The sequence below is a fragment of the Chlorocebus sabaeus genome, chromosome 26 (genome assembly GCF_047675955.1).
Source record: "Chlorocebus sabaeus isolate Y175 chromosome 26, mChlSab1.0.hap1, whole genome shotgun sequence".
In the NCBI taxonomy this organism is placed as follows: domain Eukaryota; kingdom Metazoa; phylum Chordata; class Mammalia; order Primates; family Cercopithecidae; genus Chlorocebus; species Chlorocebus sabaeus.
Genome location: NC_132929.1, coordinates 52,413,786 through 52,427,113, shown reverse-complemented (window position 1 = coordinate 52,427,113; position 13,328 = coordinate 52,413,786). Strand labels below are relative to the sequence as shown.

Sequence of the window (13,328 nt, the reverse complement as noted above, 5' to 3'; positions counted from 1 at the left end):
TTGCAGCACCATTTCCTATATCCCAAAGAAGGGGAATGTTCCCTTTAATATTTGTGCTAGCATCACCTTGACATTCAGGAAGTAAAATATAAATGCAGCTCCGTTTTCCCACCTCCTCCCATTTTCTTTCGGTAATTGCCAGCAAGCCTTCTATCATCTGGAAGTGGGGTGGCGGGAGTGTGAAGGAATTCTGCCAAAAGCGCTGCAGAAAAACCCACAGTGGCCTCTGGCCATCCAAGTAGCCATGGTTAACAGAAGGCACCTACTTCTCTAAAGACTGCCTGGCCCCCCGGACACGTTTTCCTTGCCAGCCTCTACCTAAGCTAAGATGGCAACCATCCCCTACCCAGTGAGGGCGTTGCCCACTTTAAAAACAACCTTGGACAAAGGATACGCTCGTGGGTCCCTTAACTCGGGGACCAGGAAACGGCAACTCAACGCCAGAGGTTCTTACAACAGCGGTGAAGGCTGGTCTTGGAAAAGAACTGTCCCAGGCTGCCAAAGGGTTAAATATCGGTGAAGAGTAAAACCTGAGCCTCCATGGGTTTTTTTTCTTCTTCTTCTTGTTTCTTTCTTTTTGGTTTTTTTGCTTTTGTGTGTGCGCGCTTGCCCGGGGGCCTACTGGAGATTCAGTATCTCTCGGTTATTTCCTGCGATCACTAAAGCCGGTTTTCAAGAAAACAAGTAGCAGGGGTTTGAAATGTCACACCAAGTGACCTGGGCACAGCATATCCAGGGGCCATTCCCAGCCCCCCTCCCACCCGGGCCACCCCCGACCCCCTCCACTTCGGTCTGGAAAGAAAATAAACCAAGGACACGCCAGACTGGTTCTGGGTGGACTTATTTTCCCGGCAGCCGCCCTCCTAGCGGGGGCTCGTTGCGGCCCCTCGGTGTATCGCTTGCAGGTGATGCCAAACGCAGATAAGCAGCCGCCGCCCGGCCCCGCCTCTGTCTAGACGGGGGAATTAATAAATGCCGCGGATTGATCACGTCGCGCATCCACTCCGGGAACAGCGCGCAGCAAGGCCCGTCACGGCCGCCCGGTCTGGCAGAGGTCGGCCTTGCTGCTGGGCCGCAGGGCCAGAGGCAGCGCGCGGGGCTTCGAGCCTCACCCAGAGCCGCGGACCGCCGGGGAAGGAAGCGCCGGGAGGGCCTGCAGCGCCGAACGAGAGTGGGGCTAGGAGCTCGGCAGGCGCCCTGCCAAGGCCGGTTCCGGGAGCGGGGCACGCCCTCGCCGGCATGACCCTAGGCCGGAGTCCGCCACTCAGCTGCCACGAGCGCTGCAGGTTTCCCGCCTAAATGAGTCCCGCCTCCTGCCCGCGGGTCTCCGCCGCCAGTTGCTCAGGGGTCGCCAGTGGGGCACGCCTGCTTCTGCGAGGGCCTCAGCGCGCATGCGCCCAGCCCACCCCTCGGCCGCGCCCAATCCCCACCCGGCCCGCCCCGCCCGCAGCACGCGGAGCTCCGGCAGCCGACGCCAGCCAGACCTGTGGACTTGCCTCCTCCGGCACTCCTGCCGCGCCAACAGCACACGGGAGCGGCGTCGCACCGGGTTATTATTTTTTATTAAGATCAAAATACGAGTCCCATTATGAACTGGCTGTTCTAACAATAAATAACAATAACTTACGTTTGTTTGTTCGGCAAAGACTCACACACTCTGTCCTCCGTGGAATAACTTAAACACTTTCAAGGCAAGTCTGGTTTCTACTGTTTCCCAGCAATCATGCGCTTTAGGAGTTTGAGTGTCTGTTCCTCTGAGTTATCCCCTTCCTCTTCCCCGCTAGAGCCCAGGCGAAGACGCCAGGGAGCGCGGAGTGGGGGCAGGGCGGGGGTCCACGTGGGCGAGCTCGGGGCCGGCCGAGGTGGGGATACAGGTGGGGCGTGGAGGGACAGAGCGGCGGCCACGCGGAGAGGAGAGGGCAGAGCTAACTCTGGTAAATCCCAAATTCTGGTTTTTAAAAAGTAAAGAGTCCTCGGAGCAGGAGTCTGCCGTCTGGTGAAAGCAGGTTGCATCCTGGCGCCTTGGGCTGTCCAGACCGTTTCTCTCGGTCCTCTCTCATAAATAACAATAGAATAATCACGAAGGCAAGAGAACTTTCGGAACTGGAATGGCCTGAGCATGGGTGTCTCATGCAGGGAGCATGCGAGGTCCGCGGGCTGGCAGGGAGGGGTCCCCCTCACGTCTCCACGGGACTCGGCACCATACTGTTGGGGGTGTCCGGGAGCTGCGAGGACAGGGAGGTCACGTCGCTGCCGGAGGAGTTGCCTAGGGAGCCGGACTCGGAGAAGGAGACCTGGGGCAGCGGAAACACCGGGAAGAGGCAGGTGAAGAGGCACCCGAGCTGGTGCTCCAGGGCCGCGTGCTCCGAGTTGGGGAATGTCCCTTGGGGACCGGTCGCCGGCTGAGAGCAAGCCCGGCGGAGGAGGAGGCCAGGTCCCCAGGCGCACGCAGGGCGGGATTAGGGCGGGGGGAGCGGGTTGGTTAATTCTGCGACCTCTCTTGTGCGCACTTTAATCCAGGGAGACCTGGTTTAGGCTGCGTAATGGGCTGAGGTGAGGTTTCAGAGCCCGCCACTGTTCCCCCTCCCCCACCGCCTAGGGCTGTCCCCAGCCCCTCAGCCCAAGGCTACCCCCTCCCCTCTCTGCCAGGCTAAGTGGCTAAATCCCCAACCCGAAGAGTACCGAGGTCGGGGCGGGTAGGGCAGGGCCTCACCAGCTGCTGGAAGGCGGGTTGGTCCAGGTCGCTCTGGAGGGCAAATTCGCTGAGCGCCTTCCACGGCGGCTGGTATGTCTGCACCTCCACTGCGCTGCCCTGCACAGCGTTCTCATGGCGGATGGGGCTGCCCGCCACCAGGGGCGTCCCGGTCAGTCCCTGAAGGCTCTGTGGGGCAAGCAGAAGGCCTTGGGTGCTCGAGTTAGGTCTGGCCTTTTGTGCCACCTTTGAGACTGGAGCTCCAGGCCCTGAGTGATTTAGGGTCTGCATTACTTTGCGGGGAGGTGCACACTCGACCGCATCGGAAGAGCCCTCTTTCTCCACTGGGGATCTTCGGGGGCTGCAAACTTGCCACGATAGGTCAGCCTCGGTGCTGGGAGCCAACCACCCGGTGAGGAAAGGCAAGGCCTGCACTCCCACCCTTCTGCAGCTGCGGACAGAGGGACACAACCCACCAGCCCGACTGGCGGGCGCTGCACACAGCCATGCCGCCCCGGGCTTCGCGCAGCGCCCGGGACCCGCAACGCGGGGCTGCACCTGGAGCAAGGAGAAACCCCGATCCCAGACAAAATAGGAAGCCCCAAATCCAAGGGAAGCCTAGCTCTGAAGATACAGACATACACCATCTGGAGCGCCCAGTTCTCCCTGGATCTCCCAGGGCTCGCCCAGAAAAGGGCACACAGATACCGCGGCGGAAGCGCAGGCCCCACCCAACTCGAGCCTTCGGCCCCGCGGCCGCTCACCGTCTTGTCGCTGTGCTGCTGCTGCTGCAGCTGCTTCATGAGAATGGATTTCTTCTTGTCCTTGCAGCGCTTGTTCTGGAACCAGACGCGGATGACCCGCGGGCTCAGGCCGGTCATCTCCACCAGCTGCTCCTTCATGAGAGCGTCGGGCCGCGGGTTGGCGGCGTAGCAGGTCCGCAGAGTGTGCAGCTGCTTCTCGTTCAGCACAGTTCGCACGCGGGTCGTCTTCTCCGTCTGCTTGTGCACGTGCGGGCGCAACGCGGGCTGCCGGCCCGACCCAGCATCTGCCAGGACAGGGTGGGGCCAGAGGTTAGCGAGGGGCCGCCACCCACCCGCCCGGAGCCCAACCTCTGGGCGGCCGAGCCCCCCGGGGCCCGATTTCGTTTCTGTTTTATTTTGTTTATTTCGTTTAATTGTTCGTCTTCCTCTCCATCTGTTCGCCTTACGCGGAGAGAGCTGTGCATTTTCGTTCTTTCTCTCGCTCCCGGGCCGGACTGCCCCGCAGCGATCTCTCCCGAGCTCAAGCAGGGCGAGGGAGCTCGGCGACAGGCCGCTGCGGGGAGTGAGTGGCCGCTCAGGGATGTGCCTCTTCCAGTAACAGGACCCTCGGAAGGAGCGAAGCCCTCCGGAAGAAGTCGGAGTTTCAGAGGAAGAGGAAAGAGGCTCGCCCAGGACTCTGGAGAGGGAAAGGGAACGACGTGGACCGGGAGTGAGGTGCTGCTCAGGGGACTGGGTGGGAGGTGCGCATATCCCGGGGGCCTACGAGGGCCCTTCCCTCCTTCAGAGCCCATTTGGACAGGGCATATGTGTAGAAGGGTACATGTGTAGAAGACTCATCCAGGGTTATGGACGGGCCTCCAGGGCCTGCAACAGTTCCTTCCTGCCCGCTCTTGGGCTTCCGCCCCGGTCTCCTTCCTCAAGGCTCCAGGTTCCCCAGCCCAGTGGCCTCCCACCCACCACGCTGGTGAGCAGCCGCTGGCACCCTCCTCGCTTGGCCCCAGGTTCTCTCCATCCCGGGGAAACAGTGACTGATTCCAGAGCCTGCAGCCTGAAGCCCGAAACAAACAAAGGGGAGCCTCTCCGAGATCCCAGATGGGGGTGCACTGAATACCCGCTTCCTCCCATTTCACATCTCCATTCTACATTCCCGACCTACACACCTTGGATCTATACTGCACCATTTAGGTTTATGTTCCTCTCTACGCATTTCTAGGTCTGGACAAATATTTATAAATAGCCCATCCAGCCCAATTTCCTCTTTCTATAGGGAGGAAGTGGAGATCCAGAGAGGGGAGGAGCGGGGCAAGGCCACACAGCACCGAGAGGCCCAGCCTGGTCTGCGGATCTGTGCTGCAGGCCTATGGCTACCTGGGGGAAACTGCCCTGCTTGGGGCGGAGGCACCGCTGTTTCTGTTCAGCCCTACCTGCCCATTATACACTCAGACCCCATCTCTGGGCAGCCACTGATTAGGACCCAGAATATTCCAGTGAGAGTCCAATATGCATTGATAACACTCCCCCTTCCCCAGAAGAACCTGGCTAAATTGTTCATCAAACTGGGCCTCAAAACAAGACGGCAAAAACCCCTCTTTGTTGGGTTCTTGGCTCCTGGCTGACCAAGCCCCTGCCCAGCTCCCAGTGGGGAGCTGCGTTACTTCCACAAATACCCCTGAGCAAACCTTCCCCTCTGACAATAACACATATTCCTCCAAGAAATTCCTAATACAAGCCCCAAGACGGACACCACTTAATATTCCTTGTTGTCATCCACTATTCTGCTCCTAGCACTGTGCCCTGCATGTTCCTGGTCATGGAGAACACGATTCTGCACAATTCCCCGTGCTCACTCATATGCACGCGCAGTTTCTCCCGGGCACACGAGAACACACACAACCTTGTTCCCAGCACACAGTTCCGCACTAATACAGAAAAACACTATCCCGGCAGACCCAACCACACACAACTGACAACTTCTCGTTAGGGACACAAGCACGCAAGCACACCCCGCTCACCCCGGCGCAGGCCCCGCGCTTACCTGGCAGATGCAGGCCGCGGGAGCCGGGGAGCGGGCCGGGGCTGCGTGGGCTGCCTGCAGCGGCGCGCTCGAGCAGGAGGCCGTGGTCTGCGCGGCAGAGCAGCTCGTGCTCCCGCAGCGAGAACTCGTCCCCAGGCAGCAGCTGGCGGCTGCACACGGAGCAGCGGAAGCACTCGATGTGGTACACGCTGTCCCGCGCCCTCATCACCAGGTCGCTGCTGCTGAAGCCCACCTGGCACTTGGCGCACTTGATGCCGAATAGCCTGCGGGCCCAAGGCGCAGCGGTATCAGCGCTTGGCCTGCGGCCGCCCTCATCTCCCCGGCTGCTACCGGCCCCGGCGCGCGCCCAGGACAGTTTGTGGCCCACCAGGGGACTGCGGTGACCCGCCTGCGGGCATTCCCGGGCCCGGGGGCGCGCTGCGGCTCCTATGCGGGATGAGGATGGCCTTCTCACCGGGCAGGGCCGGGGCGCGCGGGCAGGCCGCCATCCCCAGCCCCGGCGCGCGGTGGCCCAGCCCGCGTTCCCGCCGGCCTCACCTCACATAGTCCCGCTTGCAGTAGGTCTTCCCGTCTCTCACGAAGCACGTGCACGTCTCGTCCAGGTACTGGCTGCACTCGGCGCACTTGAGGCAGGCGGCGTGCCACTCGAGGTCGGGCGACACCCGCAGGATAAACTGGTCGTGGATCTGACTCCCGCAGCCCACGCACATGGCCGTCCCGGGCTTCTCTGCCGTGGAAGGGCGCGGGGCCGCGTCAGGCCTGACTGCCCGGACCCCGGCCGGCCTCGGCCACTCCAGCCCTAACCCAACCCGCTCGCTCTCTCGCTTTCTTTCAAGACTTGCGACCATAAGGAAAGGTGATGAGCTCTCTAAAGATCCAGAGCATTGGAAACGAAAAACCAGTATCTTCTGGATTGCTTAAGGTTTCTTCTGTCCCCCACCCCCAAATATTTCGCTAGTACATTCATTAATCACAGTCGTTTTGTCGACGTGTCTTGAAACTAAACGCTAACACGAAACTAAGAAGAGAGTAAATACACAGGCACTGCGGTAGCCTGGACATCAACACCTAACGGTGCTGTCCCGGCATTTCCGCTCACACACTCCCACTCACAGCGGCTGCCTCCTATCCTAACACAGACACATCGTCTTTCGGCAGTCCCAGCTCATCCTCTCAGACATTTCTTAGTTTAAATATCCCAGAGCAAGCGAGAGAAAGCTTCCTAGCTTTGAAACACCGAAAAGCAAACAAACAACAACCAAAAAAAAAAAAAAAGCCCACATCCCTAAATCAAACCTAATTGCCTTTGCGCAAAACAGAAGCAGATTTCGCAGCCCGAAGTCATCCCAGCCGGCTTGAGAAACAGTGTTTACTTATCAAATAAAACAACAGGATTCCCAAAGATAAGCAGTCCTGCAGGACATATGCATTCGTTTTTCCTCTCTTAAACTATCCTGACAAACAGAAGCCACTTGTAGAATCCACTAAACATTTTTTTGCAATAGAAATTTTGCATATTAAGCACACACACACACCCCACCCCACACACACACAGAAAGACTTACTCTTGGAATGATCACCCATAGCACCCAGAAAAGGATAATGAAAAATAATATCCACCATGCAGAAAAAGAGATGTGCGCAAAGTGTGCGGCCAGGGGCAGAAGGACGAGGGTCGCGCGTTCGGCCTCGGCTCTTTGCTAACTAACTCCTACTGCCCCGCGGAGTTGAGGGAGCGATTCCGCACCGGCCCGCACGCAGCATGACGTCAACACGCACTCGCCCCGGGCCGGAGCTGGGGGCGGGACCTGTGGCGTCACGAAGCTTCCCCAGAACTGCCGGGGATGCGGGGGAGGTGATGGGGACCGGGGGCTGATGGGCGGGGTGGGTTGGGTGGGAGGCTGGGGGTGAAGGGAGATTGGCTGGGAGGAAGTGGGCCAACCCTGATTGGCCCGGAATGAACAATGGAGTGCAGCCCCCCCCACCTCCGAAACCTACAAGGATCCTCTCTCCCGCCCCGGGTCTGGCAATCTGCACTGGACCTTGCGTCACCGCCTAGCTGTCTCCGCGGCCGTTACAACTCTGAGCTTCCTCTTGGACTTTCGGGGCGGTTTTCCCAGGCGCGCTGGAGCTGAGTGATGGATACCTGAGGGTGGAGGTGGCTCTCCTTTAAGAGCTCCTTCTTATATAAATTAAAAAAAAAAAAAAAAATTAAACCCACTCTCAAGACAAGAGAGCCGAAGACAAGAGGGTCTAATTGGACGTGACCGTCATCGTCCAGCTGGTCACCTTTCTCCTCTCATGTGCCTTTGTTCTTTGGGTCCAAGCTAGAGAGAGAGGGTAGAGAATGACCACCTGGCTTCTGATAAACTCTTATTTAAACTTTCCTGTCCGCACAACCTGTAGAAAACTTCCGATTGGGGCATTAAGTGGGTTGAGCCAGAACCCAGATCCAAATGCGCTCACCCGGGACTGGGACGGGTACTGACTCCATCCTTGCAGCTGCTGCCGCTGCTGCTGCCCCTCCTCTCTCTCCTCCACCACCACCTCCTCCTCCACCACCTCCTTTTTTTGTTGTTGTTTTGTTTTGCTTTTAATTTGTTGTTGTTTTAAATGTAACATGGACTCCCCCGCCCCCTCATTTTTCACCCACCCAAATGGCATAGCTCCTTCTAGGAACACTGCTGGGGTCGATTGCGTGTCCCATTTCCAAAATAAAAGATTTTTCTAAACTCTTGTGCTTCATTTCACAAACCCACTGCAATGCAAATAATCAGAAACGAACGTGAGACGCTGGGTAATTTACAGTGCTATCTGCGAGGCGGCGGCTCGTTGGTCCTGAGAAAAGCTGAGAGTTCTGAGCAGAGTCCGGGCATTCTTTCTTTAAAAGAAATCGCTGTGGGTTTTGTTTGAAAGGGTTCAAAGACCGGCCCATTAATTACAAATAACATTTATCCAACCATGGTGTCTGTTCTTGTTTTCCCAGTAAAAGGAGTACCAAGAACTTGGTGTGCGCCTGGGTGGGGCGCGAGGTGAAACGCCTGCGGATAAAGTGTCTCCACCGCCATTCCAGACCCTGGCCCAGACCTTCGGGCTTGTGGGCCTGAGGGCGCAGTCGCTACAGCCGTTCTACTAAGAGCATGACGTTGGTTGGCCTCGAAACGGGTGTAGCCAAAATCGCAGGCCCAGGCTTTGCACAGGGCCAAGGCGAGGCCCCGAGTGCACGCTAACATTATTTGACCATGGTCCACGGTGAACGTTCCTCACCGGCCCCGCGCTGGGCCGAGCGCTTTAAGTCCCGTACAGTAGTGTCAGGCTTTTGACCTCCGCCTCTACCTTTAGAAGATCTAGTCTTCTCACCGGTCCGGCTCTTTTTTTTTTTTTTTTTTTTCTTGTTGCGACAGAGTCTCGCTCTGTCGCCCAGACTGGAGTGTAACGGTGCGATTTCAGCTCACTGCAACCTCCGCCTCCCGGGTTCAAGCGATTCTCCTTCCTCAGCCTCCTGAATAGCTGAGATTACAGGCGAGCGCCACCGCGCCCAGCTAATTTTTGTATTTTTAGGAGAAACCGGGTTTCACCATGTTGGTCAGACTGGTCTCGAACTCCTGACCTCGTGATCCGCCCGCCTCGGCTTCCTAAAGTGCTGGGATTTACTGGCGTGAGCCACCGCGCACGGCCACCGGTCCGGCTCTTGTTACAGCTTACCACCCCTCGGCCAATAGGCCATTTCTTGCTTCTTCAGTCAACAGTCCCCCAAAGAGCACTCACCCTGAGTGTGTGCGGGCAGGTCAGGGGTTGGGGGATGCTGCGTTTGAAGGAATGTGTTTATGTAAATGGGGGACAAGAGTGAGGGGGTGGGTATCTGTGCCTGAGGCTGTGCCAGGCCACCTGTGTGACCTCCGGCATCTTATTTTAATTCTCCTTCCCTCAGTTTCCTCATCTGTAAAATGGAGGTATAATAATTGTAGCTATCTCTATTTTGTAATAATTAAATAAACTGTTCTCTGGAAAGGGCTTAGAGCAACACCTAGCACAGAGTAAGTACTCTATATGTGTTAATTATGACAATTATGATTGTGGCTGTATCCTTATGTCGGGAACCTCTGCCCATCCTGCCTGCATGTGTCTGGGTGGGGAGGGGAGTTCTAAGTATGTCTCAGGGTGTGTCATCTGATGATTTCTTTGTGTATTTCGATGTGTGCTTGCTCTGTGTGTGTCTGCTGTGTAGATGGGGTTTGGAGATGTGTAGTCTGTGCATAGACTTTGTGTACAGGTTATATCTGTGAATGTGGGTGCGCAGTCAGAACTGGGAGGGGACTCTTGGTGTTTGTGTGTCTGCATGTAGAGCGAGGAGGTGCATCTGGCCCAGTGGCCCTACCCTCAGGTGACCCTGGAGTAGGCCTGGCTCCCAGTACCTACTAGGTCTTGCTCGCCAGGCCAGGAGCAAACAAATCTATAATTCAGGGGTTCAGACAGCTGGCAGGGAGGGGGCAGCTCCAGGCAGGAATCGTAGGTCCAGCTTTTAACCCTCTACTGCCCAGAGAAACTCTTCCTTCCCGTTCAGAAAACCCTGTCCTTTGAGACTCCACTAGGGAGGTGGCGTTTGGAGAGGGTTGCCTCTTTTGGGATGCTGGGAAGCCAGGTCAAAACAAATATTTGTTCAGGGCCACCATGTGCAAAGCCCTTGTTGTTAGCCTGTTAGGTCTTAAAAGTAATGTCATGTTGTGGGTAGTACTGGGCCCCTCCAATCCTCGAGGAAACTGAGGCTCAGAGAGGGGAAGTTACTGCCTCAGGTCACAGATTAAATCAGATCTGGCATTGAACCCAGGCTGTCTGGCTCCATCTCTCTTGCTTTTTTCACTGTGCCATTGAAGAGCCACATGAATGTAGCTCCACCATTCACCCATTTCACATCTCTGGAGCTGTAAAACCAGAGATCCATTTCAAAATCACTCCATGTGTGACTTCTGGTCACAGCCACCCCTGGGAGACCAGCACTGAGATGAGAGAAGAAAATACCTGCACCTGCTGGGCACGGCCATGGGCAACATGGATGTGGCTCTGCCCTGGTTCTCTGCCTCCTGGCTGCTCCCTTCTCAGGTATGGAGGGGCCACATGCTCTCCACATCCCAGGCTGGCACGCAGGAGACCTGGGTGCCTTGTATCTTCGGTCTTAGAGCACTTTCTCCTTATCAGGAATAGCAGCTTGAGCTCCATAGCTATGCTTTATCCCATAAAACTAGCCTGTACTGGGGAGAGTTCAGAAGCACAGAGAAGTCTCCCTGATTTTTTCTCCCCAAAACCTCTACCACATCACTCACAAAGGCACAGCCCCATGCACAATGTCCAGCCAACACAGAGGAGGCTGTTGCTAGTGTGGGAGCATCAGTCCTCACTGTCAGTCCTCACTCAGAAAGGAAAATGAGGCCTGGTGACCTGTTACCCAGCATGTGATGGAGATGGAGCCAGAAGCCAGGTCCCCTGACCCAGGCCAGACCTCTTCCTGCTAGAGTCCCTGTGGATGAACTTCTGCTGTCCAGGGCTGAGACCTTGCTGCCCAGCTTAAGTCACTAGACCAGGCTTCTCCTCTTGCTCCAGTCTCCATCCCCCTCCATTCTTCTTCTGCCCCACTCCCAAAGGCTTTTACTTTTCTCCAAAGGTAGTTGGAGACGTTGAATACAGCAGGCAAGAGACAACCTCAGCATCCACATCTTCACCCACCACAGGTGTCTGAGAACTTGCTTTTGGGATGGGGACGGAGCACCATATTTCAAAGAAGTAACTAAGACCTGGGGGCAGGGAGGAAACTTGGCAAGTCAAGGTCAGGCTTCAGGCTTCCTGACATCCAAGACCTATGCTTTCTCCCCAGCCTTGCCTGCCTCCCCAGCCCTAGATTCCCTTTGAGCAAACAGGTACCCAAAGGCACTGCTGGGCCCCCCTCCCTCCTTCCTGAGCCCCCTTCTCTCTTCCCGAAGTTACTGAGCACATGCTGTAGCTGGGGCTCTGGGCTAAGCAGCAGTACGAGGTCTCATTAAAGTGCCCACCAATCTCCTGAGCAGGAATGGCCACGTAATTTGCAGATCCCATTGCAAAATAAAAATTCACAACCCTTTGTTAAAAAAATTATTAAGAATTTCAATGGCTGGGGTGGTGGCTCATGCCTGTAATCCCAGCACTTTGGGAGGCCGAGGCAGGTGGATCACTTGAGGTGAGGAGTTTGAGACCAGCTTGGCCAACATGGCGAAACCCTGTCTCCACTAAAAATACAAAATTTAGCCAGGTATGGTGGCACATGCCTGTAGTGCCAGCTACTCGGGAAGCTAAGGCATGAATCACTTGAACCCGGGAGGCAGAAGTTGCAGTGACCCAAGATAGCGCCACTGAACTCCAGCCTCGGACAGAGACAGACTGTCTCAAAAAAATAAAAATAAAAATTCAAGACAGCAATGGCAGAGCATCAAACCAAGTGTGTCCTGCCCCTCCATATACAGGGTTTCTGTGAAGTTGGCCCTGCCTCTGAGGCAGGTCCTAATATCATCTTTCAGCTGCTGAGAAATAAATAAACCAATAACCTTCACAAGTTAACACAACTAGGAAAGAGATGGGACTGTGACTGAGACTGAATCCCACACCCCACAGCCGTCCATGAGACTGAATCCCACACCCCACAGCCATCCATGAGACTCAATCCCACACCCCACAGCCGTCCATGAGACTCAATCCCACACCCCACAGCCGTCCATGAGACTCAATCCCACACCCCACAGCCGTCCATGAGACTCAATCCCACACCCCACAGCCGTCCATGGGACTGAATCCCACACCCCACAGCCGTCCATGAGACTCAATCCCACACCCCACAGCCGTCCATGAGACTCAATCCCACACCCCACAGCCGTCCATGGGACTGAATCCCACACCCCGCAGCCGTCCATGAGACTCAATCCCACACCCCGCAGCCGTCCATGAGACTCAATCCCACACCCCACAGCCGTCCATGGGACTGAATCCCACACCCCACAGCCGTCCATGGGACTCAATCCCACACCCCACAGCCGTCCATGGGACTCAATCCCACACCCCACAGCCGTCCATGGGACTCAATCCCACACCCCACAGCCGTCCATGGGACTCAATCCCACACCCCACAGCCGTCCATGGGACTCAATCCCACACCCCACAGCCGTCCATGAGACTCAATCCCACACCCCACAGCCGTCCATGAGACTGGTTATGAACCTGTGGCACTTGAGTGTGTCCAGATGGGAATAGTTTTGTTTGTCACCTGGGTTATCATGGACGTATGCCAAGGTGATTCTGTATTAAAACAAACCAACCCATAATCTATACTACTCTTGTCCTGAGGGTATCAATGGGGAGTAGCCCGTGGGGAGGAGATAAAAAGACCACATGGGGTCATTACACAAGGAGGAGAAAAATTAACCCTTTAAAAATATATATATATATGGAGCTGGGTGCAGTGGCTCACTCCTGTAATCCCAGCACTTTGGGAGGCCAAGGTGGGTGGATCGCCTGAGCTCAGGAGTTCGAGACCAGCCTGGGCAACATGGTGAAACCCCATCTCTACTAAAACACAAACAATTAGCCAGGTGTGGTGATGCACACCTGTAATCCTAGCTACTTGGGAGGCTCAGGCAGGAGAATTGATTAAACTCAGGAGGTGGAGGTTGCAGTGAGCCGAGATAGCACCATTTCACTACAGCCTGGGTGACAGAGAGAATCTCCGTCTCAAAAAAAAAATAAATAAAATATATATATATATGGAGACTGTCATTTCTTTCCAAATCACATTCTGAGGGTAGCCCAGGGATACCCT

General features: G+C 56.1%; 1 protein-coding gene across 3 annotated transcripts; it reads right to left on the bottom strand.

Annotated features, from left to right (window-relative positions):
• Nucleotides 1-1,545: 1,545 nt before the first annotated feature.
• On the bottom strand, nt 1,546-7,324 carry ISL2 (ISL LIM homeobox 2). 3 transcript variants are annotated; one of them, XM_008015764.3, is made up of 6 exons: nt 7,057-7,322; nt 6,029-6,218; nt 5,492-5,754; nt 3,457-3,740; nt 2,714-2,881; nt 1,546-2,294 (listed from the first exon to the last, which is right to left on the bottom strand). In XM_008015764.3, the coding sequence occupies exons 1-6, from the start codon at nt 7,112-7,114 to the stop codon at nt 2,178-2,180; spliced, it is 1,080 nt and encodes a 359-aa protein (XP_008013955.1). In that variant the 5' UTR covers nt 7,115-7,322; the 3' UTR covers nt 1,546-2,177. The 3 variants fall into 3 exon arrangements, with proteins under 3 accessions (XP_008013955.1, XP_037866147.1, XP_008013954.2); XM_038010219.2 differs by having other exon boundaries at nt 7,112-7,321; XM_008015763.3 differs by having other exon boundaries at nt 6,029-7,324.
• Between the last annotated feature and the right edge of the window lie 6,004 nt (nt 7,325-13,328).

Excerpts from the sequence above, each read along its gene's own strand:
- ISL2 (XM_008015763.3), bottom strand. The coding sequence starts at position 6,339 with ATGGTCGCAAGTCTTGAAAGAAAGCGAGAGAGCGAGCGGGTTGGGTTA. Across the intron at positions 5,755-6,028 it reads TGCAAGCGGGACTATGTGAG|GCTATTCGGCATCAAGTGCG; the intron begins GTGAGGCCGGCG and ends TTGGGCCCGCAG. Across the intron at positions 2,295-2,713 it reads AACCCGCCTTCCAGCAGCTG|GTCTCCTTCTCCGAGTCCGG; the intron begins GTGAGGCCCTGC and ends CCGCTGCCCCAG.